This window comes from Sminthopsis crassicaudata, chromosome 3, assembly GCF_048593235.1.
Source record: "Sminthopsis crassicaudata isolate SCR6 chromosome 3, ASM4859323v1, whole genome shotgun sequence".
Taxonomy (NCBI): Eukaryota; Metazoa; Chordata; class Mammalia; order Dasyuromorphia; family Dasyuridae; genus Sminthopsis; species Sminthopsis crassicaudata.
In genome coordinates, this window is record NC_133619.1 from 597,863,529 (window position 1) to 597,889,030 (window position 25,502).

At 43.3% G+C, this 25,502-nt stretch overlaps 2 protein-coding genes across 3 annotated transcripts; both read right to left on the reverse strand.

The window, feature by feature from the left end:
- Positions 1-7,806: 7,806 nt before the first annotated feature.
- LOC141559966 (claudin-16-like) lies at positions 7,807-12,478 on the reverse strand. Of its 2 annotated transcripts, XM_074297619.1 has the most exons (6): positions 12,274-12,478; positions 11,339-11,458; positions 10,428-10,530; positions 9,820-9,984; positions 9,415-9,612; positions 7,807-9,233 (listed from the first exon to the last, which is right to left on the reverse strand). In XM_074297619.1, the coding sequence occupies exons 2-6, from the start codon at positions 11,450-11,452 to the stop codon at positions 9,157-9,159; spliced, it is 657 nt and encodes a 218-aa protein (XP_074153720.1). In that variant the 5' UTR covers positions 11,453-11,458; positions 12,274-12,478; the 3' UTR covers positions 7,807-9,156. The 2 variants fall into 2 exon arrangements, with proteins under 2 accessions (XP_074153720.1, XP_074153719.1); XM_074297618.1 differs by having other exon boundaries at positions 7,807-9,612.
- Positions 12,479-13,257: 779 nt separating this feature from the next.
- On the reverse strand, positions 13,258-24,303 carry CLDN19 (claudin 19). Its single transcript, XM_074307734.1, has 5 exons — positions 23,878-24,303; positions 21,042-21,206; positions 20,718-20,802; positions 14,343-14,495; positions 13,258-13,684 (listed from the first exon to the last, which is right to left on the reverse strand). Exons 1-5 carry the CDS (start codon positions 24,098-24,100, stop codon positions 13,636-13,638), a joined length of 675 nt encoding a protein of 224 aa, XP_074163835.1. The 5' UTR covers positions 24,101-24,303; the 3' UTR covers positions 13,258-13,635.
- Positions 24,304-25,502: the final 1,199 nt, after the last annotated feature.

The window sequence follows — 25,502 nt, forward strand, 5'->3', positions numbered from 1 at the left end:
ATATTTTAGAAATGAGGCCTTTATCAGAAACACTGGCTGTAAAAAATTTCCCCCTCCAGATTTCTGCTTCTCTGCTAATCTTGGATGTATTTGTTTTGTTTGTGCAAAAAATTTTATAATTCAATGTAACCAAAAATATCCATTTTGCCTTTCATAATGTTTTCTAGTTTTTCTTTGGCCAAAAATCCCTCTCTTCTCCACAGATCTGGGAGGTAGATTGTTTTCTTAATTTGCTTATAATATCACGTCTAAGTCATGAACCCATTTCAACCTTATCTTGGTATAAAGTATTAGATATTGGTCAATGCCTAGTTTCTGCCCTACTATTTTACAGTTTTTCCCAATAATTTTTGTCAAATAGTGAATTCTTATCCCAGAAGCTGCAATCTTTTAGTTTATGAAATACTAGACTACTATAGTTATTGACTATTGTGTCTTATGAACTTCACCTATTCCACTAAACCACTACTCTGTTTCTTAGCCAGTACCAAATGGTTTTAATGACCGCTGATATTTTAGAACCAGAGGGTGAGATAGAAATGGAAAGAATACACTGGTCACCTCTTGAAAAGATCTCAAAATGAAAACTCTTAATAATAGTATAGCCAAATTATGAAGCTGCCAGAAAAAGAAGAAAATATTGCATGCAGCCAGAAATAAACAATTCAAATAGTGTGTAGCCTCAGTCAGAATAACCTAAACTTTAGCAGCTTCCATGTGGAGGACTTCAAATATGATATTCCAGCAGGCAAGTGAGCTGGGGTTACAACCAAAAATTGCCTATCCAGCAAAATTGAATATAATCCTTTGACTGGAAAATGGATATTTAATGAAGTAGAGGACTTATAAGCATTTTTGATAAAAAGACCAGAACTGAATAGAACATTTGAAATTCAAACAGAAGACTCAAGAGAAGCATAAAAAGGAAAACATGAAAGAATAATCATAATGGACTCAATAAAGTTAAATTTTTTGCATTCTTATATAAGAGGAGGATATATGTATGTATAATTCCAAAGAACTTTCTTATTATTAAGGCAGTTAGGACTTATATAGACAGAGGGCAAAAGTGTGAGTTTATTATGTTTGAATTATCTTCAAAAACAGAATGTAGGGATGAGAAAGAAGGATGGAGAAGGGGGAAGGAGGAAAAAAGAAAGGAGTATTAAAGTAGAATACATTTTCTCACAGAAAAGAGGTTTGCAATGAAGAGCTTTTGTAGTGGAGAGAGACATGAGTGAGTGGCAAATAATGCTTGAATTCATTAGAATTGTTTCAAAGAGAGAAGAATGCATACTATGTGTATGCATGGATGTTTTATGTTTGTGTATACACTTATGTATATTGCTTGTACATGTATATGTGTGTATGTATGTATATGTAGACATATATATGCACATATATAAAAGTACTCAACAATCTATCTTACCCAATAGGAAAATAGGAGGGGAAGGGTGAATTGGGGGAGGTAGTGATTGGAAGCAAGACAGACTTTTGAGGAGGGACAGGATAAAAAGAGGAGACAGATAAACAGAGGAAATGGGATGGAGGGAAATATGATCTTAACCATGAATGAGAATAGGATGAGCTAACCCATAAATTGGAAGGGAATAGCAGAATGACTTAGAAACCAGAATCCAGTAATATGTTGTACACAAGAGACACACTTGGGGCAGAAAGACACACACATTTCCACAAAATTGAAATGAAAGCCTGGAGCTGTCTATTCTTTAATTGAAATGAAAAAGGTGAGGATTAGGGTAGCAATCACCATCTCAGATAAATTCAAAGCAAAAATAGATCTAATTGAAAGAGATAAGCAAGGAAACTACATTTTTCTAAAAGGTACCATAAACAATGAAATATCAAAAAAATTAAAGCATGTTTCTGTAGAGAGCTACACATAGTGGGGGGAGCTCTGGGTGAGGTATAAGACCCTTCAGCCCAGAGGGAACCTGCTGACACTGTCTGATGTGGCTCCTCATCTCCCCATGAGGCATCTTACCCTTCAGGGTAAATCAAGGAGTAGGGTGTGACCACCTGTGTTCTACTTGTAGCAAGGGATACTTACAATAAAGCAATAGCAGGGTGCTTTTAGTTAATACTTGTGTGCTGTGGTGATGTAATGATTCTATAGTTGGCATATGCTCAATGTGTCATAGTAATGTAATCGTGCTGAGGTATTTAGGGGCTGAGAGGACTTGAAATAAATGGACTCCATCTTTGACCATCCTCGTGGGTCCCCTGCTTTATCACTCTTCCACTGAGACCAAGGACTTGGGCTAGTCCTGAGATCCTCCAGAAAGCTAACCCAGATGGTATATTTTGGCACCCCACTGTGGGGGCTCTAGAACGCATACTACATGTTTCTCTGATAAAAGTCTTATTTCCCTAATATATAAGAAATATATATATATATATATATATATATATATATATAAACAAGCACTTTTTCTCAATTGACAAATGGTTAAAGAACATAAACAGCAAATTTTTAGAAGAAATCAAAGCTATACATCATCATATGAAAACATGGACTACTAATTAGAGGACTATTGATTAGAGAAAGGCAAATTGACAGCTCTATAAAACTTCACAAGCATCAAAAATGAAAAAATGCTCATTGATATGAGGATATGAGGGAAAACAGGTACATTAATGAACTATTGGTGTAGTGAACTAGTCCAACCACTCTGAAAAACAATATGGAGCTACCCACAAAGGGCTTTGATACAAAAATACTACTGCTAGCTCTGTATCCCAAAGAGTTTTACAAAAGGGGAAAGGATCTATATGTACAAAAATATCTATAGCTGCTCTTTTTGTAGTGACAAAGAAAGCCTGGAGCTGTCTATTCTTTAAAAAACTGAGAGAATGTCTATCAGATTAGGAATAACCAAACAGGTTGTTCATATGGCATATTTTTGTGATGTAGTAGAATTGTTCTATAAGAAATGACAAAGGATTTGGAACTATGCCCAAAGGGCTATAAAACTGTGCATAGCCTTTGATCCAGCAGGGTCTCTCCTGGGCTTGTATCCCAAAGAGATCTTAAAGAAGGGAAAGGGACTCACATGTGCAAAAATATTTGTGGCAGCCCTTTTTGTAGTGGCAGAAACTGGAAACTGAATGGATGCCCATCATTTGGAGAATGGCTGAATAAGTTATGGCATATGAATTTATGGAATATTATTGTTCTATAAGAAATGATCAGCAGGATCCTGGAGAGACTTAGATGCTAAGTGAACTGAGCAGAACCAGGAGATTATTGAACATGGCAACAACAAAATTATAGAATCATCAATTCTGATAGGTGTGGCTCTTTTCAACAATGAGATGATCAAGGAATGCTCCAATGATCTTGAAGAGAGCCATCTACACCCAGAGAGAGGACTGTGGGAACTGAGTGTGGATCACAATATGACATTTTCAATCTTTTTGTTGTTTATTTGCATTTTATTTTCTTTCTCATTTTTTCCTTTTTCCTTTGATTTTTCTTGTGTAGCAAGATTATTGTATGAATATATGTTCATATATTGAATTTAACATATATTGAATTTCTTGCCATCTAGGGGAGGGGATGAGGGCAAGGGGGGGAATTGAAACACAAGGTTTTGCAAGAGTTAATGTTAAAAATTATTCATGCATATCTTTTCAAAATTAAAAAGCTTTAATAAAAAAATAAAGTTCTTAAGAGAGAAAAAAAATTACAAAGGAGAGTAGTTTCAGGGAAAAAAGCTGCAAACAAATGAAGGAAGATCTATGTGAACTGATGCAAAGTGAAGCGACAAGGACTAGGAGATAAATGTTACAATAACAGCAATGTTTTAATGATAATCAATGTTGCTCTGATCCAAGATTATTCCAAAGCACTCATAATAAAAAAAAAAAATCTATTCAACTCCAGAGAGAGAACTGATGAACTCTGAGTACAAATTGAAATATTTTATTTTTCTTTGTCTTTTTTGCAATATGGCTAATATGGAAATGTTTTGCAAAATTTCACATGTATAATTGATATATTGTTTATCTTGTCAGTGGGTGGAGACTGGATAAGAAGGGAAGGAGAGAATCTAGAACTCAAAATTTAAAAAGTTAAAAATCAATGTAAAAAGATATTAAAGTGGTAAAATGACAAAAACTCATCTATTTTGTGATTAGCATGATGGACAAAATGGGTTAGGGTTAGAGTTAAGAGTAGGGATAGTCTTCTTGGCCAACTGTATCCCATAAATTCAAATTTATGGAGTTTTGATCTATGATAACATTGGCCAAATAGTGACTAATAAAAGAAATTCTTTGGTTATCATCAGTAGTGTTACCTATAGTACATCTCTTACCATGATAACACATGATAATTTACAACACATGATATGCATTTCCTTTTTGATTTTTCTTGTGCAGCAAGATTATTGTATAAATATATGTGCATATATTAAATTTAACATATATTGGATTATTTGCTATCTAGGGGAGGGGATGAGGGCAAGAAGGGGAATTGGAACCAATTGGAACCATTAAAGTGGTTCGGTGGGCTGGCCTCGGAAGGTGAGAACTAACTAGATTGAACAGAAAGGGTACTTCATACAGGGAACTGCTCAGGAATGGTGGGAAGTGGGGTATTGAGAAGGAAAGAAAAAAAAGGAGGGAAGGAAAGAGGGAAGATTAATCTATTTTCCAGATCAGTTGTTTTTCCAATAAGATATTTCACATTTTCTTCTATTCATTCATTCTTGATATCTTGTGGAGACATGCTCAATTCTAATTTTTAGGAAATTATTTTCAGCAGCAGGTTTTTGTACCTCTTTTTCCATTTGGCCAGTTCTACTTTTTATAGGAGTTTTCAGCGAATTGTTGCATATCTTTTCCCATCTGATCATTTCTGCCTTTCAAGGCATTTTCTCTTCAGTAAATTTTTGTCTCTCTTACCATTTGACCTATTCTGTTTAAGGTGTTATTTTCCTTTGAATTTTTTTCTGCTTCATTTGCCAAATTTCATGATTTTCTTGTATCACTATAATTTCTTTCATTTTTCTACTCTTGAATTTTATTTTATTTTATTTTATTTATTTTTTAGGCTGGGGTTAAGTGACTTGCCCAGGGTCACACAGCTAGCAAGTGTTAAGTGTCTGAGACCAGATTTGAACTCGGATCCTCCTGAATTCAAGGCTGGTGCTCTATCCATTGCACCACCTAGCTGCCCCCTCTATGCTTGAATTTTTAAAAATTCCTTTTAGCTCTTTCAGGAATTCCTTTTTTGGGCCTGATAATTCATATTTTTTTCTGAAGCTTTGGATGTAGCACTTTAGACTTGTCTTTTGAGTTTGTGTTTTGATCTTTTTTGTGACCCATGCTAATTTTCTTTGGTCAGAATCTTTAGTTGTTCATTTTTGTATCTATTTTTTAACTTTTATTAGCTTTATATGAGAACTGGGTTCTGCTCCTCGGATGGAGGAGGCACTGCCCCAAGCTTTAAGGTTTTTTGTATAGCTAATCTTTCAGTTCTTATAAAGGATATGTATGTTTGCCATTCTCCTGGCCTGTGCTCTGCTCTGACTCTACTCTACTGGGACCATAAACTATGTGTGATAGTGCTCCTCCTTGTCCTGGGCTGTGACAAAGGACTGTGAGCCAAATCTGAAGATGGGTAGTTAGAGTCCTGCACCCAGTGCCAGCCAAGGGAACCCTGTAATTTCCTTCTCAACAGTCGTCTGACTTCCTTACCCTCTGTGAGCTGATAGTTCTTGAAGCACTGATTCAGTTGCCCCTGAGGCCTACAATGGCATCTCAGCCAGCTATAATAGACCTTTCCTGACAACCTTCTAAGCTCTCTTGAGCTGAAAAATTGTTTCACCAATTCTGACACTCCAGATTTGTTCTGAAGCATTATTTAAAGTTGTTGGGGGGGGGGGAATTTGGGAGAGCTCAGGAGAATTCCTGTCTTTTCTCTGCCATCTTGGCTTTAACTTCAAGGCCTCGGTTTTATTTTATATCAAATTAGATTTGTGACAAGGGACAAGTCATTTAGATTCTCTAAGAAGTCAGTTTTCTCAACTGTATAATTATGGTAAAAGCAAAGGGTTCTTGTGAGTAAATGAGATTGAATAAAATAAGTGTATTTGTTAGCCTCAAGGTGCTATATACATGGGACATATTACTATTAGCATTGTATAGTGCATAGAAGTCAGGAAGATTTGAATTCAAATCTCACCTGAGTGCTCTGGGGAACTGAGGTTCTAAAATGAGAAGGCATTGAGTTGCATTGGGAAAGGGAAATCTTTACTAGAATCTATCCTGATGAAATTCAGGTCCAATAAATATATACATATATTTACATATACTCAGGTGTTTATGTATATATACACCTACATATATGTTTGCTTGGTTGACTACTTTGATCTTTGCATAGACAGTTACTATTTAAAATGTTTCCAACATAGTTTGGGCTCTGTTGGCATTGTTTTCAAGAACCTTTGGTTACCTTCAAGCTAAGATGAAACAGATGACAGTCATAGAGGGAACAACAAACAAAAGTCTCTTGATTCAGCTCATGCTAGCCAGCTAGTATCTTTAAGGAATCTCATTTCTATTGTTCAGTATATCATCACTCCCATGCCTAACCTTCCAATTCAGAGTATTTTGCCATCACTTAAGTCAATGACTAAAATGTTGAATGACATAAGTCCAAAGACAATTCCCAAGCTCGCTCCATGGCGTAGTAGAATCCTACATTTAGAGTTAGATCAGGGTTCAAATCCTTTTTTTCTATTATAACTTACTATATGATGTTGGGCAAATCTCCTAATCCTGTAACCCCTTAGGCCTGGAATTTTGGAGGGAGTTGGGTGACACCTAATTTCCCTTCCAGTTCTAAATCTGTGATCCTATGATATACTAGCAGTCTTTCTATAGGAGTTATGAACTCATTGATGAACCTCTCTTGGGGTCCAGAAGAGCTCATTCCAAGCCTATCTCACAACTCATCTCTCTCCAGCCTGGCTGCAAGACAGACTTTGTCCTATCGTTTGTCTTTTTCCTCCATGAGCCTCTTTAGGGATTGTGTTTTCTTCATCTTGGCCTCCTTAGCTCTGAGAATATTAGAAAATATTCAGTGAATGGGATGGCATGAAATAGAAACTAGATCTACTTTTGATTCACGGGAGTCACACTTCTTCTTCAAAGTCCTCTCGAGAGGAGAGAAAGGGTACCATTACTCAGGCTTCTAGGTGACTGTTTATTGTGCTCCTACCAGAGACAGAAAAACAAGAAATGATCCCATTGCTTTCCAAGTTGCAGCTGGAGCCAGTGGCAGGAGGTTGAGGGAGAAAATGGAGTAGGAATAATTGTGTTGTGTTGAGCCACAAACTCCCAAGACAGACCAAGAGTGGTAGATTACATGCACTATGCCTCGGAAAAAAGATTTCATGATGCAAAAATGATTTGTTATGTTCTCTGACTTTTATCAAAGTCATTTCCCTTTCCTTGGTCTCTTTAAAATTTTAAAATTTGAAGTTGGTTCTTTGACCCAGAGGTTCTTATAGGTATATTAGGTATATAACCCAGAGACAAAAAAGAAAATCCCCATATGTATTAAAATATGCAGCACTGTAGTTGAAAAATTAGAAAACAAAGTGCTCACTGATTAGAATTAGCTAAATTATAGTACATATAGAATATTGTAATACCGTAAGAAATGACAAATATGAATTCTGAGAATAGAGATTTATGTGAATTTATGAGATCAAGTTTTGCTTAAGAATCGTATTTTAATATGCATAATGACAACAAAAAATTAAATGGAAAGAACATTGATCTGAACACTGAAGAAAATTACTACTACTTTGATTCATAGAGCTCATAGAACTCAGGAAGAACCGAGTTCAAATCTAGCCTCAGACACTTAATACTTCCTAGCTGTGTGACCCTGGGCAAGTCACTTAACCATAATTGCCTCAGCAAAAAAAAAAAAAAAAAAAAAAATTACTACTTTGATTCTAAAGTTGCTTTTCTATGTCCTTGAGTTCAGCAATTTCTATTTCCTTCTGAATTAAAGTTATCTTTCTTACCAGTAGCCCCAGGGATAACCTCCAGGATATGTTTGTTATCTTTAAGACCTACAAGTGGATACTATTCCTCAAAAGATTTTGTCTGTCCTTGCCTGTCCTTGTACAATTAAAGGAGTTTTTAATCACTTCAAGAAGACAGCAAATGTGGTAATTTTCATCCCCTAACAAAGATTACAAGATGCAAATGGATCCCATAAAACAATTAAAATTTCTTAATTGTCAGAGAGAGGTGGTAATTAACCTCACAAGAATGCCAACCTACCTTTCTTGGTATAATCAATCATGATCTTCCTGCCCAAGCCTGACAACCTATTACTTTTTCTCCACATCTACCAAGACCCCTTTTTTGTTCTGTGTCAATATAAGAGGACCCTCTCAATGGGGTTTCTGGCTTTACTGAGGTTGCCAATCTGACCCACTTTATCAGCATAAACATTACTGTTAATAAACTGATTTTGCTTGGGGCGCTGTACCTCAGTTTACCATTATTAATTTTATTTGCCATAACTGCACAATTATGACGATCAGCTTTGGCCCTGGAGATCAGATAATTTAATGTACTTTTCTTCAGTGGAGAAACAAAGGGTTATTCCTGTGAAATATGCATGTGAAATTGCCTCCCCTTTCCTCGAAATCACTTCCAATTTATCCTATTTATAGCTTATTTCTATATAGTTGTTTGCATGTTTTCTCCCCCACTAATCTATAAGCTCTTTGAGAATAGAGATTATTTTTTGCCTTTCTTTGTATCTCTAGGACTCAGTGAAGGGCCTAGTACATACCAGGCACTTAGTAAATGCTTGTTGAATTGTATATGAGGCTGAACAAGGTTGATGCATTGGTTGGCTCTGCTGAGTGGATATATTTCTTTAAAAAAATCTTTGTTATGAGGGAAGTCTTGCTGGGTAGGAAGGTAGGGAAGAAATCTGTTGGGAAATGGATGTAGTATATAAACAAAAGATACTAATAAAGCTTTTAAGCATCAACTTAATCTTGGGATGGGCCCTGGTATCCTCTGAACTCCCCTGTGGCTCCATGACTCTGAGACTAAATGTGGCAGTGCTAATAAAGGGTTGAGGCAGCTATGGCCTTATACACTGGAATCCAGGATATATATGGCCTGTGGGTGCTGCCGGCTTCTGAATTGGTGTCCATGGCCCCTCCTACCTGTGGAGCAGAGCAGAGGAGAATCTGGATATGACATTTCATAAGGTCTCACCCTTAACTCTGACTGGGGACCCTGGGACTGGGAGGTGGAAGTAAAGCTAGGACCTCCCCCGCAAATGCCTGCTTGTTTGAAGAAGGGAACTTGGGGAGAGGAAGTGGGAGGGTTCTTGGACATACTGACCTGGGAGCCAGAGGCCTGGAAGACAGCAGGCCAGACCCAAAGCAGTGGCCATGCAGCCACCAGATCCCACAATACCTAACCAGCAAGACCAGCCCCACTCATAATAGCCAGTAAGAGGTCCTCGGGGATGAGTAGGTAGGGTTCTCTCCAGAGCCACCTCCACAGCAAACCAGAGTGACCCCAGTGCTCCAGGGAACCCTAAAGCAAAGGTGAGTGGGTTGATCCCCCTGTTTTGAAGTCCAGTACCAGCAGCCTCTCTTCCTCAGAAGCCCCAGTCTGGACCAGTCCCTCCCACACAGTTTCTGGGTGCTGAACTCCACCTGCCCTTCTCCCTTTCCTGGAGCTTGGGTCCAGCCCCTAGTTTCAACCCTGGCTCTACCCCTTGCTGTTCCCCTCCTCCCTCACCTCCGGCACCTAAGAGACATCCTGATGCCCAGGCCAGCCGAACCCTTATCCTGGGATCAGTCCCCAGGAGCTGCACCTGGGTCAGAGTGAGGAGCAGGGCCACCAACCCACAGCTACACAGCATCCCGGCCAGGAGCAACAGGGACCTGGTCAACACCCGGCGTCCTGGGGGAGGGGGAGCGGAGAGAAGGGGCATGGGGAGCACCAAGGAGTAAGGCTCAGGGAGCTGAGGGGAGGGGCACAAGGAACATTTTGCAAGGGGTCATGGAGAGGGAGGATGTTCAGGGAGTACTGAGGGGGATCAGGAAGCCCTGGGGGAGAAGAGAGCTGAGGGAAAACTGGAAGGATGACTTCAGAAACAAGTTATCTACTGGGGAAGAGCCTGGGAGAAAAGGAAAGGTGAGAAACAATGGAGAAGGAAGCCCAGAGGAGGGAGCCGGAGGGAAGTATGGTGGAAGGAAAATGGGGTAGGACTCCCCATGGCCGGGACAATGTACGCGAGGAGACGGGAGTGTGGGAAGGGTCTGTCATAGCGGGTGCTGCCCTAGGAAGACAAGAGCTAGGACCTGGACAGGGCCCTGCAGGCGGGGTAGGGGTGGAGGGCTCACGTGGATGTGCGGCCAGGATGGAATCGTACTGGTCGCAAGTCCGAATGCCATCCAGTAGATTGGTGACGCACGCCCGCCACAGCCCTTGGCATTTGTGGCTTACCTGGGGGTGGGCAGAAAGGGGAAGGCAGACTGAGCGAGTCCGAAAGGCAGCGGGCCGCTTCCACTCGGAAGAGGGAGCCGGAGGCTGCGTTACTCGCACGTCCTAGTGCGGTTTTTCCTACTTCAGCGGTAAGCTCCTTGAGGACAGGGCCTGTGTCACGTCAATCTTCACGCCACCCTCCCACGTCTCTGGGGTCCGACCTCAAGCCTTGCTTATTCTTTCTCCCCCCTACTCCTCCTATCCTGAGCCTCAGCACCAAGGAGAGCTCCTGGTTACGGGCTCTTCTCCCCCTTCTCCTTGCACGCAAGGGAGAATTAAAAAGTGCTAAATTACCCATTAAGAAAAGAAAAAAAAAAAAAAAAAAAAAAAAAAAAAAAAGGAGACGCGTTGCTTTCCACTGAGTGCTCTTGCCGGACTAGGTGAGCCAGAATTGATCGGGAGGTGGATTAAGACCAGTTCAGCACGCGGGGGGAGGGCTAGGATCGGAGCTGGGAGGGCCTTTGGAAAGGCACAGGACTGGATGGGATCTGGGCTAGGAAGGATGCTGAAGAGCGATGGGGGCAGAGTAGGTTCTAGAAAGAACAACAGGGGGCTGGAGCGAGACTGGTCGGGGTTGGGGCCAGGATGCCGACTAAGGCTTGTTTGGACTGGATCAGAACTTGCAAGGGGTGTGGCCTCGGGGGAGAGGAGGATCCTGAACTGGTGCCGGGTTTTATCAGCCGAACTTCAGAGGACTCAAATTGCCTGCGAGGGGCAGGGTGGAGGTTCGAGGTTTGAGAAAGGGGCTCCCTGACTCTCCCCCTCTCACCTCCAGACTGTCGTCGGAGTTCACCACCCAGCAGTCGGTCCAGGTGGCCGTGAGCAGCAAGGCCGTAGAGAGCAAGGCCAGACTGGCCAGCGGCAAGAGGCTGGGTCCTGGCATTGGAGCCTGCAGGCGACAGTAACCCAGACGTCCGGCCCGCCCCATCTCCCAGCGCCATCGTCCTTCCCAGGACCCACAGATCCCTCTGTCTCCCCGGGGAACTACAGGGCGGAGGCCTAGGGGGAGAACCCGAATTTAGTATCCACAGACTGTGAGACTGACTTTGTTGGCAGGTTTCCTTAGGGTGGAAGGATTTGACGCTGGAGCAGATCACTGTCCCCGGCTCCTATCCCTCATCTGAAGTAGCAAAGCCCCAGGATGCCCGCGAGTGGGGGGTGGGGACCCCGCTATAATCCCTCGGGCCCAGGGGGGGTATCTCTAACTCCCCGCGGAGGCCGGAGAGCTGGGCTCTGGGACTGTGGGGAAAGTCACCGGCTACCTATGTACTGCGAGGATGCTGAGTATGGAGGATTATTCCCAGACAGTCTACAGGAGAATTCGTAGATACAGTCTCAGAGGATGAGTCTCTGATGATCTACAAGCACTAGACGCTTGATTCGTATTAAACATCAGCTCCACTCAGTAACCCGCCCCGTCTACGTGGGCATAAAGTCTCAGAAGGTTGGTCACTGACGCCATCTAGGAGAGTTAGACATCTGACACGGTCTATAAGGGTTAAATACTAACCCGTGTTAGCCGTGTACCCGGGGTAGTCATTGACGCAGTCGATGATTCGGTCCAGGAGGACTGCCATCTCTCCGAGTTTTGATAGTAATAGAGTCTCTCTGACCCCACTGGGTCTTTTGGGTCTAGACCCCTCATCCATCTTTTTCAGTCCCTCCCGATCCCACCTCCCCACCCTGAACCGCCCGAGGGCCGACCTGCACTGGAGGACTTCCGGACAAGAACCTGGCCCCGGCTTCAGTCTGGTGGTCGCGTCCCTAGAGACAGAGTTGGGGCCGAAGGAGCTGCCGCCGCCGCCCAGCCCCGCGCCCCGGGCTACAGCCGGTTGGGAGCTCGTTACCCAGTCCTAGCCCGGGCTTCGCCTGGTGGAGTCCTGCGGGTTCCAGAGCTCGAACTGGAGTACTGGGGCAGGCCTAAGGGGCGCGGCCAGGGGGCGGAGAGCTGAAGGCAGAGTTCAGGATGGTGGGGGGGGGGTGCAGTGAGGGGCTGCTAGTGGGGGTGGGGATTCGGGAGAATCACATGCGGATCCAGGTTTCCTTCGCATTCCAAGTCAAGCCCTGGGCACCTGTCCAGCCCACGAGGGCAAGCTTGGCCCTCTTTCCTGAGGGACAAAAACTCTACACCACCCTTTCCCCTCCGGAGCCGCCCCTGAATGTGCCCCACCAAGGCAGGATGGGAAGGGGCTTTTTGTCAGCTCTCTCCTGGGCCCTCTTGGCAGACCCTCAGAGCAGGGACTCTGCTGCAGTCTCCTTCCCCAGGCCTCAGGCCTCAGCCTTAAAAAAGTCTTGGTCTTCAGAATTGTGAGATAGATTCTTAGGCTTCTAAGAGAATATGGAGGGGGGAGAGGATGCATCTCCTCCCTAGGAAGTAATGTCAGGACAGAAGAGGCTCTAAAGATCCAAACAATCTCTACTTTTAATCTCAGTGCCGATTCTTTACATAAAAGAGTGACTTAGGTCCTAAGGGATGAAAACCAAGAGAGGAAAGTCAGATTCTCCCTAAGAGGAGGAGAAACCAGAGTTTAATAGTAAAAGTCATGAGACTTTCTTTGGATCTGTTCTTTTAAACTCCTGCTGTTTCTCTGCATTAACCAGGAGTGAGACCTCTCTTATTTACTGATGCCAGTGAGCAGCACAAGGGAGAAGTCATTGGTATTCATAGGACTTAGACCTCAGAGGTTATTCATTGAATCCTCATTTTATTGATGAGGTGAGAACCAAAGTGGTTGCATAAGATCACAAAGTTAATGGTAGTTTCCAGAATAGAACCTGATAGAAGGAAGGAGGGGATGCTGGTCACACTTGTCCCCTTTGCCACTCCTTTTTTGTCTGTCACCAGTTGTTTGTCTCTGTCCCCATCACACTCACTCACCGTCACCTCCTACTCCCAGACAAATGAAAGACACCAAAGTCAAGAAAAACAAATCAGGACTTCTCTTTGCATATGGACTAAAGTCACAGAAGCATAGCTTTCCACCCTGGTGGAAATTCAAGGAATAAAAGAGAAACAGAGGGGAGTAGCTGGGGCCTGGGAGGGAGCCAGAGATGGGGGCTGCTAGGTTACAAGCCTGGATCTCCCCTCATGGGTGCAGGCACTTTTATAATTTTTCTGAAATTCAAAAGAAAAAAAAGGGCCATTAGTTTTGCTGAGAGAACCTGGGTTCTGGAGATCTCAGGTCTCTGGCATCTCTGAGGAGCAGGGGTCACTGTCCCCAGCATCCACTCACATCCCACCCACAGCCCACTGGTCTAGACACAGATTGGCAATGGCCTTAGCCCACACCATCCTCCTTCCCTGTTCATGTGATAGGAGGCAGATTCCTGAGCCCCTGCAGTAGTGAGTTTTCTCTCCATTTCTCTAGATGTATGTGTGTGTGTGTGTGTACATGAGAGACAAAGAGAGAAAGAGATGACAGAGGATAAGACAGAGAGAAATGAGAGAAACAGAGACAGAAAGACACAGAGACAGAGAAAAAGAGAAAGAGACAGAGAGAATGTTATCTCTCCAAGTTAATGCCGATGGGCCACTCTCATGTGTGCCTGTGAGACTTTGCCTTATTCTGTGTTGGTATGTGTGAACTGAGGAATGAGTGCTATTGGGAGCTACCTGATAAGCCATGGGGATGACTCTCACCCTCAGCCCATAGCACAGAGGCTGGCTGAGGGGTTGCCTCTTCACCTGCCTTGGGGCTGACAGGGGCATAGAGGATGTGGGAGTTAGGGACAGGATTAACAGGCCCAGGGCTGGGCCAGGGACTCAGACATACTCCCGAGCAGCTGCAGAGGCAGGCCCAGCTCGATAGGGTTGCTGAGGGCTGAGTCTTTCTCTTTCAGGACAGGTGCAGCAGAGGAAGGAGCCCCCCAGCATGATGAGGCTGGCAGATGCCCAACCCACAAACAGCGCTGGCCCAAACTCATACCTGGGAGGAAAGGAGGAAGGAAGAGGGAAAGATCAGATTAGACAAGACCCTATTATAGCTGATCCATTAAGTCATGACAACATTATTTCTACCCTTCGGGGCCTAATTTAAATACTATCTCCTTCATGAAGATTTCTGTGACTAATCCTAACTAAGCATATCTTTCCCACCTTGAACTCTTGTCTAGACTTGTCATTGACTACCAGTCATGTATCATATTTATTTTTTCATGTGTTATGTGGGGAAATGGTGGCCTTGCTATATACTCCTAAGCAAGGGACAACTGGGGGATAGCTCATATGCTTATTGAATTGAATTGAAATATAGGTGTGACCAAGCTACTCTCTGGTGAAAATCTCTAGTGCTTAATAGAAATCTTTTGTTTATAGGACAAAATGCAAGTTCCTTGGACTAGGATTCAAGGTCTTCTGCAATCTAAATCAATATATTTTTCCAGCTTCATTTCAGATGGCCAAATTGCCCAATTCCTCTACTCCTCAACCTCCTATCCCCCACCTCTCTGGATAAGTCCAAGCCCTCTTCCAGATCAAAAATATCCTCTTTTCTTCATTTCCATCTGTCGAACAAAGCTTTCATTGTTCCCTCTCATCCCCATTACTCAAAGTGCTCTTTTTTGTCCCTGTCCCATTCTATTCTAGAGCAGACCTTCCTGTATACATGCTCTGTCCTTTCTAATAGACTGGAAGCTTTTTGAAGGGGGGATATATGTCATTTTAAATTTTTTTCACTCCTCATCACTCTTCTCCATGTTATTGATGCTATTGATGCTTTCCTTGACAATGTTCTCCATTCACTAATTCTGGTTCAAGCACTAAGGCATTTCCTTGGTATGTCCACCTCTCATATGGGGACACAATTCCTGGGAAACACAAGATTATCTCCTGAAGCCCCAAAAAGATCAAGTGCATTTCTCTCAAAGTCTAGCTGCCATGCTCATTCCTGCTTCTATTCCAGATGATCTACTAGTTAGGCCTCAGTGTTGCTCCACAACTAACCCATTTTTTTCTATTGTACACAGTAGGGATTTAATATGTATTTTCTGATTTGAAGCATGATAAAGTGGGAAGTCTGTATTTAAAATTGGGACCTGGGTACAAGTCCTAACTGTTTACATGTTAACTTATTTAATTATTACCTGTGGAATTGGGCTTACTAGTTGTAAAGTTGTTTCTGATTTGAAATATTTTAAGCAATGATCCCACAGTCATACTATTTCCTTCACTTGACATATACCTCACAACTAACTATACATTCTCATAGGCTCATAGAATGATAGCAGTAGAAGGGACCTTAAAAATCATCTAATTCATTTTCAGCTTGCAAACAAGTAAACTGAGGCCCAGTGATTTGCCCAAGATCATACTGGATGAGGACCTGACAAAACTTGAATCTAGTTCTTTTCACACTAAATTTCCAGTTCTTTCTACCATGTTGCTCAGAACCAATTGAGACTCTTTACAGTCTCTTAAAATAACAAGTACAAGAAGTAAACGGAATATTTCTGAACCATTCTTTCTGGAATGGTTGGGATGTTAAGAAATTTTGTTTCAAATTTCAGTGGTCCCCACACTGAAAATAGTCACTGAAGATGAGAGAATTGAGCTTCTTTTCACTTTATAAAATCTCTTAGTTGGAAAGCCCTTCAAGAAATCATCTAATCCAACCTGTATTTGAATAAGAGTCACTTCCTTAACCCAACAAGTGGCCCTTGAGACTTTGGGAAGCAGTGTGGTGAAATGGATGGAGTGCTGAATTTAGAATTGTAGCTTTTGAGTTTTAATTATGGATTTGTCACTTACTACTTGTATATATAGCCTTGGATAAATAAATCACTTCCTCTTTTTGGGTCTCAATTTCCTCATTTGTAAAATGAAATCATCCTAAATCTAAAGAGATCTATGATCTTGTCAATTTAATATCAATAAGCATTTATTTAAAAATCTATGATCTTTTTTATTCAATTCAATAAACATTTATTAGAAGAGCTATGATCTTTTTCATTCATATTAACAAACATTTTTGAAATGTCTATTATGTTACTAGTCACTGTTTGGGGTATTAAGAGCTCAAAGACAAAAATCAGATAATCTCTGCTCTGAATTACATTCTTTCTTATATTCTACTGAAAGAAAGCTACATATAGAAATATAATCCTCAATTCAATCCCCTGAACTCTGGATTTATGTGGTTGTGAATTAGAGTTATTAATAAATATGTCCTTAAGTTATTTATCCCTATAACCAGTGATCTCCAAGCCCAAATAGCCCATTCCATATCCAAATAGTGTTAATTGTTGGGAATTTTCCCCTTATATTGAAATGAAATTTGTCTCTCTGTCACTTTTGTCCACTAATCCTATTTCTCCCGTATGGCGTGAAACAGAATAAATTTCAAGTGTCTTCAATTTCATAGCCTTCAAATACTTGAAGATGGTTTTCACATCTCTCTTGAATTTCCCTTAGTCTAGGCATATACCCCATTCCTTTAGATAGTCTTTTTTCCAGTGTCATAGACTAAAACACCATCATTCTGGTCGCCCTCTTCAAAGGATGCTTTCTGGATTATCAATGCTCTTACTCAACTCTGCTCAGAACTGAACGTAACTCTTCAACTGGGATCTGATCGGGAAGAGAACAACAAGACTCTCATCTCTTCCTTCCTAGAAGCTCTGCATCTTTCCACTTGATAATTAAGAAGGAGCATTCAGAACTGACCACCATTCTCCAGTGTGGTCTTACTCAAGACATTACACCAAGATGGTCACTTCCCAAATCCAATGACTCTGGTAATGTAGACTGCATTTGATTTCTTGGTCATGGGAGCTTCTGGCCCATTTAAAGCTTCAAGATCCTACATAGGTGAGGACAGAAGCTTTGTATGTATTAGTCTTATTTCTCTAGGAAATTTTTTTATTTTCATTTTTAGTATGGGATAAGAGTATTATCTAGAGTAGAAACAGCCAATATTAAAAGAAGTAATAAGATATTATGTGTCAAGATCTTCAAGACATAGTTAGGGCTCATCATAATCCTGTATATATTTTTACATATTCCTTCCCATGCTAACATTGAAGGACCTATATTTGAAGGAAATCATATAGCAGATCAATATCTTAATGGACTTTGGAAGAAGCACAAGCATCACCTCAAACATTTCATCATTTTGCTTGGATGCTCAGAAAAAATGTTTCAAATTACCAAAGAGCAGGCCCGACAGATAGTCAAAGGATGTCCTGCGTGTGTTGTGTACCACCCCCCTAAATTAGAGGGTATCAACCCCATAGGAAGATATCCTAATGAGTTTTGGCAAATGGATGTTACACATGTATTAGAGTTTGGAAAATGCAAATATGTGCATATTATTGTAGATACATAGTCAGGATTTACTTATGCCTCTGCACTAGGAGGAAAAACCACAAAGAATGTAATAGACCATTTATTATCTTGCTTTGCTCTTTTAGGAACTCCTCAACAGGTCAAAACTGACAAAGGACCCGATTATATTTCTTTGCAGTTTAAAAAAATTCTGTGGTTCTTGGGATATTTCACATGTTGTGGGAATTCCTTAAAATCCAACAGGACAGGTTATAGTATAGTGTAAGAATAGAACTTTGAAAGTCATTCTTGATAAACAAAAAGGGGAGAAGTCCCCCAAGAACAGATTTGCTAAAGCACTATATACCATTACTTATCTCATATTGGATAACTTGTCCCACACCCATTTATTTTTTTCTTCATTACATCATTTTTCCTCAAAGAGGAACAGAAAAGGTTAAGGAGTCAGCTCTGCCACCCGGCCCTCCCGTCACAATATGTGATGTGGAAGAATGTCAGTGGGATGTGGAGGGGCCCTGATAAGGTAATAATTCCGGGTTGAGGTTTTCTTTGTATTTCCACAGATGAAGGAGACACATGGATCCTGGCAAGATGTAAGCGCCCCATCCAAATTGATCCAGATCATGAAGATAAAAGAAAAGAAGACTTGCAGAGGCCGCTGTTGCTGCGAGGGGAATCAAGCAGCATGGCTCCTGCAGCTGGCCTTAGTTCTGGCACAACTTAAATTGGGAAAAAGCAAAACTAAAACCTTCTGGGGTATTATACAAAGCCCACCATGAGTGAGAGTAGTGGATGGGGAAAATACATTCCTGAAATTCTAATGGATGGAAATGGATCTCAATATTTAGATAAGGAATTTGGTATTAATAAGTCAAATAGTTCAATACAAATGCTAACGTTGACAGCTGTAATCTGATACAGCCTATTCATTTTTGTAATAAATATGATCCTTTTCACAGAGTTTTTTGGCTAGTAGGAATATTGCAACCTTCCAATTGTGTAAAAAAGACTTTAAGTCTATAGTTCCACAAGGCAAACAACATTTCCTCAATCAAGCAACTACTGTTATAAGTATATTGAGTCAGATTTGTGAAACAATAACTCCCAATTGGGGAATTCATATATCGATCTCTGTCTGGATCGGGACTTAAAGGACTCTGAAGAAGCTGATGCTCCTTTTCTGGACTGCAGAACAGAACAGAGACTTTGTCACACTATTTGGAATCAGATATTATGATGCTGGTAATTGCCACATGCATGGGGGATACCCTAAATCGAACTGGTGGGGAAATAATCAAAAGGGGAATGATCAGGTTTGGAAACTCACATTACCATTCACACCTGTAGAGGGATATTATCAGAATAGAAATAACAATGTGTCATATAATGCTACTGTGCAGGCATGTTTGGGGAATGATTATGCTTTCATGTGGGGAAAAATTGGCCACGTGACAGTAACAAAGATAGAAGGAGTTTATAATGTTACTTGCAGAGGTTTCTAGATGCATAGAAAGTAAGGTTAATACCAGTATTGTGTTTGTTATGAAGCCTTCATTTACTACATTACCTATACAGAGTGATAACTGGTATCACACTGGAGCAGACCATTCCGAGGAGAACATTGAACATTTGCTCAGCAAAAGTAGAAAGAAACAATGTATTTCATGTATTGTTTCTGGTATAATTGCGTTAATTTCTATTTTAGCTTCCAGTGCCTCGATTGCTATGTCTGTAACCATTGTTCAAAGTCAAGTGGTTCAAGCTAATTATTTGCATGAACTTACTCTGGACATCTCTAAAAGGTTTGCTACACAGAATAAAATTAATAAAGAGTTTTATGAAGCTATAAATCAATTAAGAGAGGATGTCCTTGAAATAGGACAAGAAGTGGTAATATCAGACAAAGATTAGTGTGTGATTACAAATTCACTAGTTTCTGTATGATTAATAAGGAATACAATGAGAGTGGGAATGGGATAAAATTAGAAATCACCTTAATGGATTATGGGGAAATTCAAATATTGCATTGGATATTGGAGATCTTCAAAAGATCGTGGATATGTTACATAAAGAATCACATGAAAATCTAGAATCTGACCAGACTGCCCAAACAATGGCTGATTGGATTAAGAGAGCACAAGGAACATTGAGTGCCATTGGGCAATAAAATTATACTCATAACATTTGCTATAATTTTGTTTATATGTATCTGTATCTGTACTGCTGTGGTAGGCTGTTTTCTGACCATAGTTAAAAGAATTACGGAGAATGTTTGCAGGCAGGATCTCAGACTTCAAGACTTGAGAGCCCTCAATAAACAAAAAAAGGGGGAGAAGTAGAGAACTCCCAGGAAGCTAGAAACTCGGTAACTGGGATGTTCTCCTCCCCCTAAGATTAATCAAGGGTACATATAAGCTTGAAATCATGAGAAAACATAAGCTCCTGGCACAGTTACTGGGGCATTGTGAACTTTTCATATGATTGAGTCCCTAGAAACTAACAACATAATTCAGAGAGTTAGATCATAGAAAACAGAAACCAGGGCTGGTCACAGAACAACGCTTTTCATAATAACATATGGTTTTAAGATATACAAGCAGCATGATTTCTTTTAATGAACAGCTCTATTGAATTATCAGCCACCCTGTCTCCTTATTTCAACCACCACAAGCTCATTTATGTGGTGCTGGCCACATGTCTCCTCTAGAATGGGAAGAGACCTGGGTCCCAGAACCCTGACCCCTTCTGAGAATATAAAAGAGTCAACATAGAGGTTGAGAAGAAAAGGACTGTGGGAGAGCCCAGATTCCCCTGAGGACCTGAGAAAGCTGGCTCTCCTCTTCCACCCCCGCCCAGTCTTCCTTACCTGGCATTGACTGGTGTGTTGGGATTGAAAAACTCCTGGGTTACCAGCGTGGCATACCAGGAGACTGCAGTCAGCGTACAGAGCCCTGAGGACAGAAAGACCCAGCTCAGTCCTGTTTTGGTTTCCTGGCTCCTAGGTCAAGCTTGGCTCCCCTTTCCCATCCCCCCTGCCCCCAGGGAGCTCCCTCAGCCTCTAAGCTTGACATGGTATGCCAGTACAATTTGGAGACTGCCTGCTTCTGTCCTCTCCAGTGGACGCAGAGGTTGGGAGGGAACCACTGACCGGTGCTGGCCATGGCAGGACCATGAGGAATGCAGGACTTACCTGCGAGGAGGAAAAGGGCACCTCCAGAGACAGCAACCCGGCCCTTTGTCACAGGGTTGTTGTCTCCTACGCGGGTGCATTTCATGCCCACCACACTGACGACCACCCCGATGAAGCCCAAGAGCACGGAAACGACCATGAGGGCTCTTGAAGTCTGGATGTGGACTGTAAGGGGAAGAGATCAAGGTATTCTAAGGGGCCCACTTCCCAGAGCCCTTACCCTCTGTCCCTCCCCATTGCCTCTGCAGCCCTGCCTCCCTCCCACCCAGCAGCTTTCACTCCCACTCTCCTCTCTCTGTTTCATTCCTTCCATCTGACCATTGGTCCAGCCTCTGGAAGTGAAAAAATCATGTCAGAGTTGGAAGGACCCTTAGAAATCATGTAATCCAAGCTCCTGTCTTTCCCCTCCCCCTCAGGAGGGACTGATTTATTCAAAGATACACAGTGAATAGTTGGGACCCTGGAAATTTGAACCTATGTCTCCAGAAGCTTAAATTTCCTCCCAGATCTTGGAGCCCTGGGGCTTCTGGTAGTGAGCCACTCCCTCCCTCTTTGCTTCCTGCTCTGAGGTCTCTGGTCAGTACCAATGAAATCATGCTCTTGTCATGCTGACATGACAATGACGCCATGTTGTTATTTTAGGACTTTTTCTTTTTCTTTTTTTACTCAGTCTGTTTAGCCTCTCACACACCTGACTCCTAGAATCACCCTCATTGGCCAAGAGTGCTCAACAAGGACAGCTGAGATTATTAGAACATTCTAAGGTCTATGAAGCTCTTTACATTTATATTTATTATCTCAATAGGTCATCATGCCAAACCCATCAGACAGGCTTTATCTACAGGGTATTATTATCCCCAATTTAGAGATATGAAAACTGAGACTCAGAGAAAACAAAGACCCAGACTGACCACTAAAAGTACTGGACAAATAAATAGTGGGTAGTTGAATGGTTAGCCCATAGTAACAGAGTTAGTGGCTGATAGGGGCAGAAGCCTTGTCCCAGCCTCTCTTAACTTCAGCTCCCCAGTCCCCAGTGGACCTTTCTATGCTCCCTCCCAGTTCTGACATTCTGTGTTTTGAGTTCTGGCATTTTTGTTCTGTAAGGCCCCTTGAAAGGCTCTGAAATTCCACCTTCTCACTTTGTGTGTTCTCTGTTCCAAGGTCACTTGCAGTTCTAACATTCTGTGTTGTAAGCCTCCTTCTTTTGGTCTGGATAATGTTGGCTGGGAAGGCAGTGACTTGGGAGTAAAAAGAATCTGTCTCAATTCGGTGTGTGAGCATGTTAATTCTCTGGTCTCAGCTGCCTCATCAGCAGTGGTTTGGGCTGGATGACTCTGTCCCAAGCAGCCCTAGACCGATCATCCTGTAAACCCTCTCCTATTTCCCAATGGCCAGCCACCTTTTCCACAGATGAGGCAGACATTTCCCTGCGCCAGCACTAGGACTGTCATGGCTCTGCACCCCCTCCCCCAATACCTCTGCTCTTTAATGGGGCTGTGTCCATGTCACTGGGACAGTCAAAACCCCCTAAGTGGCCACACCCAGACATGTGCACTAGCTTTATGTTTGATGGGTGAGAACAAAAGGAAAGGAAGCCAGTCCTCAGGTGAGTGCCTCCCAGGAGGAAGGGTTAGCACCCAACTCCACCTCCCCCATCCATCACTAGGGGGCTAGCAGAAAAATCCCATGGGAAGGAGAGCTATTCAGGACCCAAGTGGGAGAAGCTGAGGCTGTCCTAGGGACAACCCATACAACCTGAGCCACTGGGATCCTACTTCCTCGGTTTAGACCACCCCCCTCAGGGTATGCAGAGTTAGGGAAAAAATGCCAGAAATATCAGGGGGGAAACTAATCCCTCCCAGTCTCCCACGACCTCCACTCCCTCCCACAAACTCTGCCTTGCTTTTGTAATCTTCAGGACCCCTGCACTCCTCTAAAAGCCCACCTTAGAACCAACACTATCATTGTCCTCTCCTCCAGGGCTCCAGGGGGGATTTAGGGGGCTGGAAAAAGGAGGAGAAATTGTGGGAGAAGTAATTTATGGAATGGAAAATGTAGGTGTCTAATAGGGGTTGTGTTATTCTGCATGCACCTAAGAGTAAATGCTTGATAAATATGGCTCATTATCTACTTTGCCATTGATCTCTGATCAAAAAAGTCACTTGCCCAATTCAAATTTTGATTTCCCTCTTGTTGAAATGAACATGATTGGAATGAGCTCTTTTCAGCTCTGAACTTCTAAGTTCTAAAGACCCTCCCGGCTCTGACATCCCTGGTTCTAAGGGCCCTCCCAGCTCTGACCTTCTGTGTTCTAAGGTTTGACAATTTATGTTCTATAAGACCCCTTGAAAGGCTCTGTAATTCTTTATTCTTACTTTATACTCTGCTCTAGGGTCACGTGCAGTTCTGACCTTGCATATTAAGTAGTCCTGGCTCCAATAGTCTCTGTCCTAAGGTGTCCCTGACTTTCTCTGTTCTCAAGGCCCTTCCCACACTAACACTAGGACTATGTATGATTATGAATCTGGGGGGTGGGGCCGGAGTGTCTGATACCAGGGGGGCACAGGGACAATAGGAGGGGTTTGGGGAACTTCTCTTTTAAGGCAAGTCAACAACTATCCACACAGCCTCAGAGGCACCAGGACCTCCTCCCATTCCATCTCAGTGAACCCTCCCGGGAGCCCCAAATCTGGTCTTTGTCCCCCCTTGAGCCCCAAAGGGCCAATGGCATAGTACAACTGCTTGGGGGGAAAGCTCTAGGTGATGGAAGGAGGGAGGGGATGGGTAAAAGAGGGAGGGGGGAAGAGGCAGAGGGGAGGGAGCGGGGTCCTACCGTCCAGGGCGAGCAGAGAGTCGTAGAGCTTGCATTGCACCTGGCCGGTGCTCTGAGAGGCGCAGGACATCCAGAGTCCCTCATAGAGGCCCACGGCTGTGATGATGGCATCTCCCGCATAGGAGGACTGCTTCCACTGGGGCAGGGCTGTGCTGGCGATGATGCCCACCCAGCCCCCCAGCGCCAGGAAGTAGCCCAGGAGCTGGAAGCCAGAGTTGGCCATGGCCCAGATGGCCCGGCGGCCCGAGGCAAAGGCTCAGAGCAGGCTTGGGGTCCTGGCAGGGACGGGGGGCATGGCCCCACAGGGCTCCTGTCTCCTGGAGGACAGCTGAGGGATGGGGAAGTACTTCGAGGGCAGGGAGGGAGGGGGGCGCGGAGGGCAGCGGTGGCAACAGCAGTAGCTGCTCGGGCTCCCGGCTCCTGAATGCAGGGGGAGGTGGGGGGTTGGCAATGCCGAGGCACCGCCCACTCCAGCCTGCCTGGGACAGAGCTGAGTCCCTAATCAAAGTAGAGAAGTGCCCCAAGTCCCTGAGCAGGGGGGAGGGTGGACCATGGACAGCTTCCTATGGAGGCTACCCTGAGCCCCCACCCCAGGCACTAAAGGTTCCAGGGCCCAAGGCACATCCATCCTCCCCTGCCTGGAGCGAAGCTCTCCGGGGCTCCTAGGAGCATCCTTTTGGAACTGTGAGGAACCTTGGAATCCAACCCTCTGATTTTACTGAAGAAGATCTGAGGCTCCGAGAGGTTGCCTTGCCCAAGTGGTAGTAAATGGGAAAGAATAAATTGAAACCCAAGTTGTCTGGCCCTAAATCCACGTGATATCTGGTTCATATATTAGAAAGTTAGGCTTGTGACGGACCTTGAAACCAACTAGTCCAATACCATCAGAGGACAGAAAAAGGCTCCAAGATCACATAGTTCCTAAGTGATTTGAACACAGATCTTGGGACTCCAATTCCAGCCACGTTTTTGGTTTTGTGGTGGTTTTCCCCTACACGATGCTGTCACCAATTCCTGGTCCTAGAATTCTCTGACCTTTGGGGTTCCTATATTCAGAATTTAGGGGCGGGAAAGAAGATGCGTTTCTTCTCTTCACAGGAGGTAAGGTTGACGATTAGCATCTGGGAGAATGTTCTCTAGGCACAAGCTGCTTGGAGACCTTTCAGCTTTTGTTCTCCTTTTCTGGGTTCGGGAGGGGCTCAATCCTTCAGAGATATAAACTGGAGAAACTGAGGTGCAGACGAGCGGGGAGGGCCCAGAGCAGCTGGGCAGGGGACGGCCGGAGGCCTGGCTCTTAGCCAGCTTGGGGCCCAGCGTTGGGGGTGGGGAGAGAGGCTGCATCAATCCTTCCTGGCATTAGTCTGAAGGTGGATTGTTCCAGCCCCCTAATCCCCTCCCCAGCAGCTGGATTAGCAGCTCCCGCTGGGACCCAGGCCCAAACTGCTTCTGGGGGAAGGGGACTCTGACTGGGATAAGCAGCCAGAACAATTCCCCTGACTGGAGACAGGAGAAAACTGAGGGATTCTTGTAAAGAGTGGGGTTCAGTCCTCCACACGCCTCCTAATCTACGTCCAGAATGGGTATCACACCCTCAGCGCCCCAGCCAGAGTAATTGAGGCTAGGGA

Bases quoted from the DNA above. Each gene is read 5' to 3' on its own strand.
- LOC141559966 (XM_074297618.1), bottom strand. From the start codon at position 11,452: ATGCCAGGACCCAGCCTCTTGCCGCTGGCCAGTCTGGCCTTGCTCTCT. The intron at 10,531-11,338 runs GTGAGAGGGGGA...GCCCACCCCCAG, and splicing joins ACTCCGACGACAGTCTGGAG to GTAAGCCACAAATGCCAAGG. The intron at 9,985-10,427 runs GTGAGCCCTCCA...CCCCTCCCCCAG, and splicing joins CATCCTGGCCGCACATCCAC to GACGCCGGGTGTTGACCAGG.
- CLDN19 (XM_074307734.1), bottom strand. From the start codon at position 24,100: ATGGCCAACTCTGGCTTCCAGCTCCTGGGCTACTTCCTGGCGCTGGGG. The intron at 21,207-23,877 runs GTAGGACCCCGC...TTCCCCTTACAG, and splicing joins CTCTCTGCTCGCCCTGGACG to TCCACATCCAGACTTCAAGA. The intron at 14,496-20,717 runs GTAAGGAAGACT...CTTTCCTCCCAG, and splicing joins AACACACCAGTCAATGCCAG to GTATGAGTTTGGGCCAGCGC.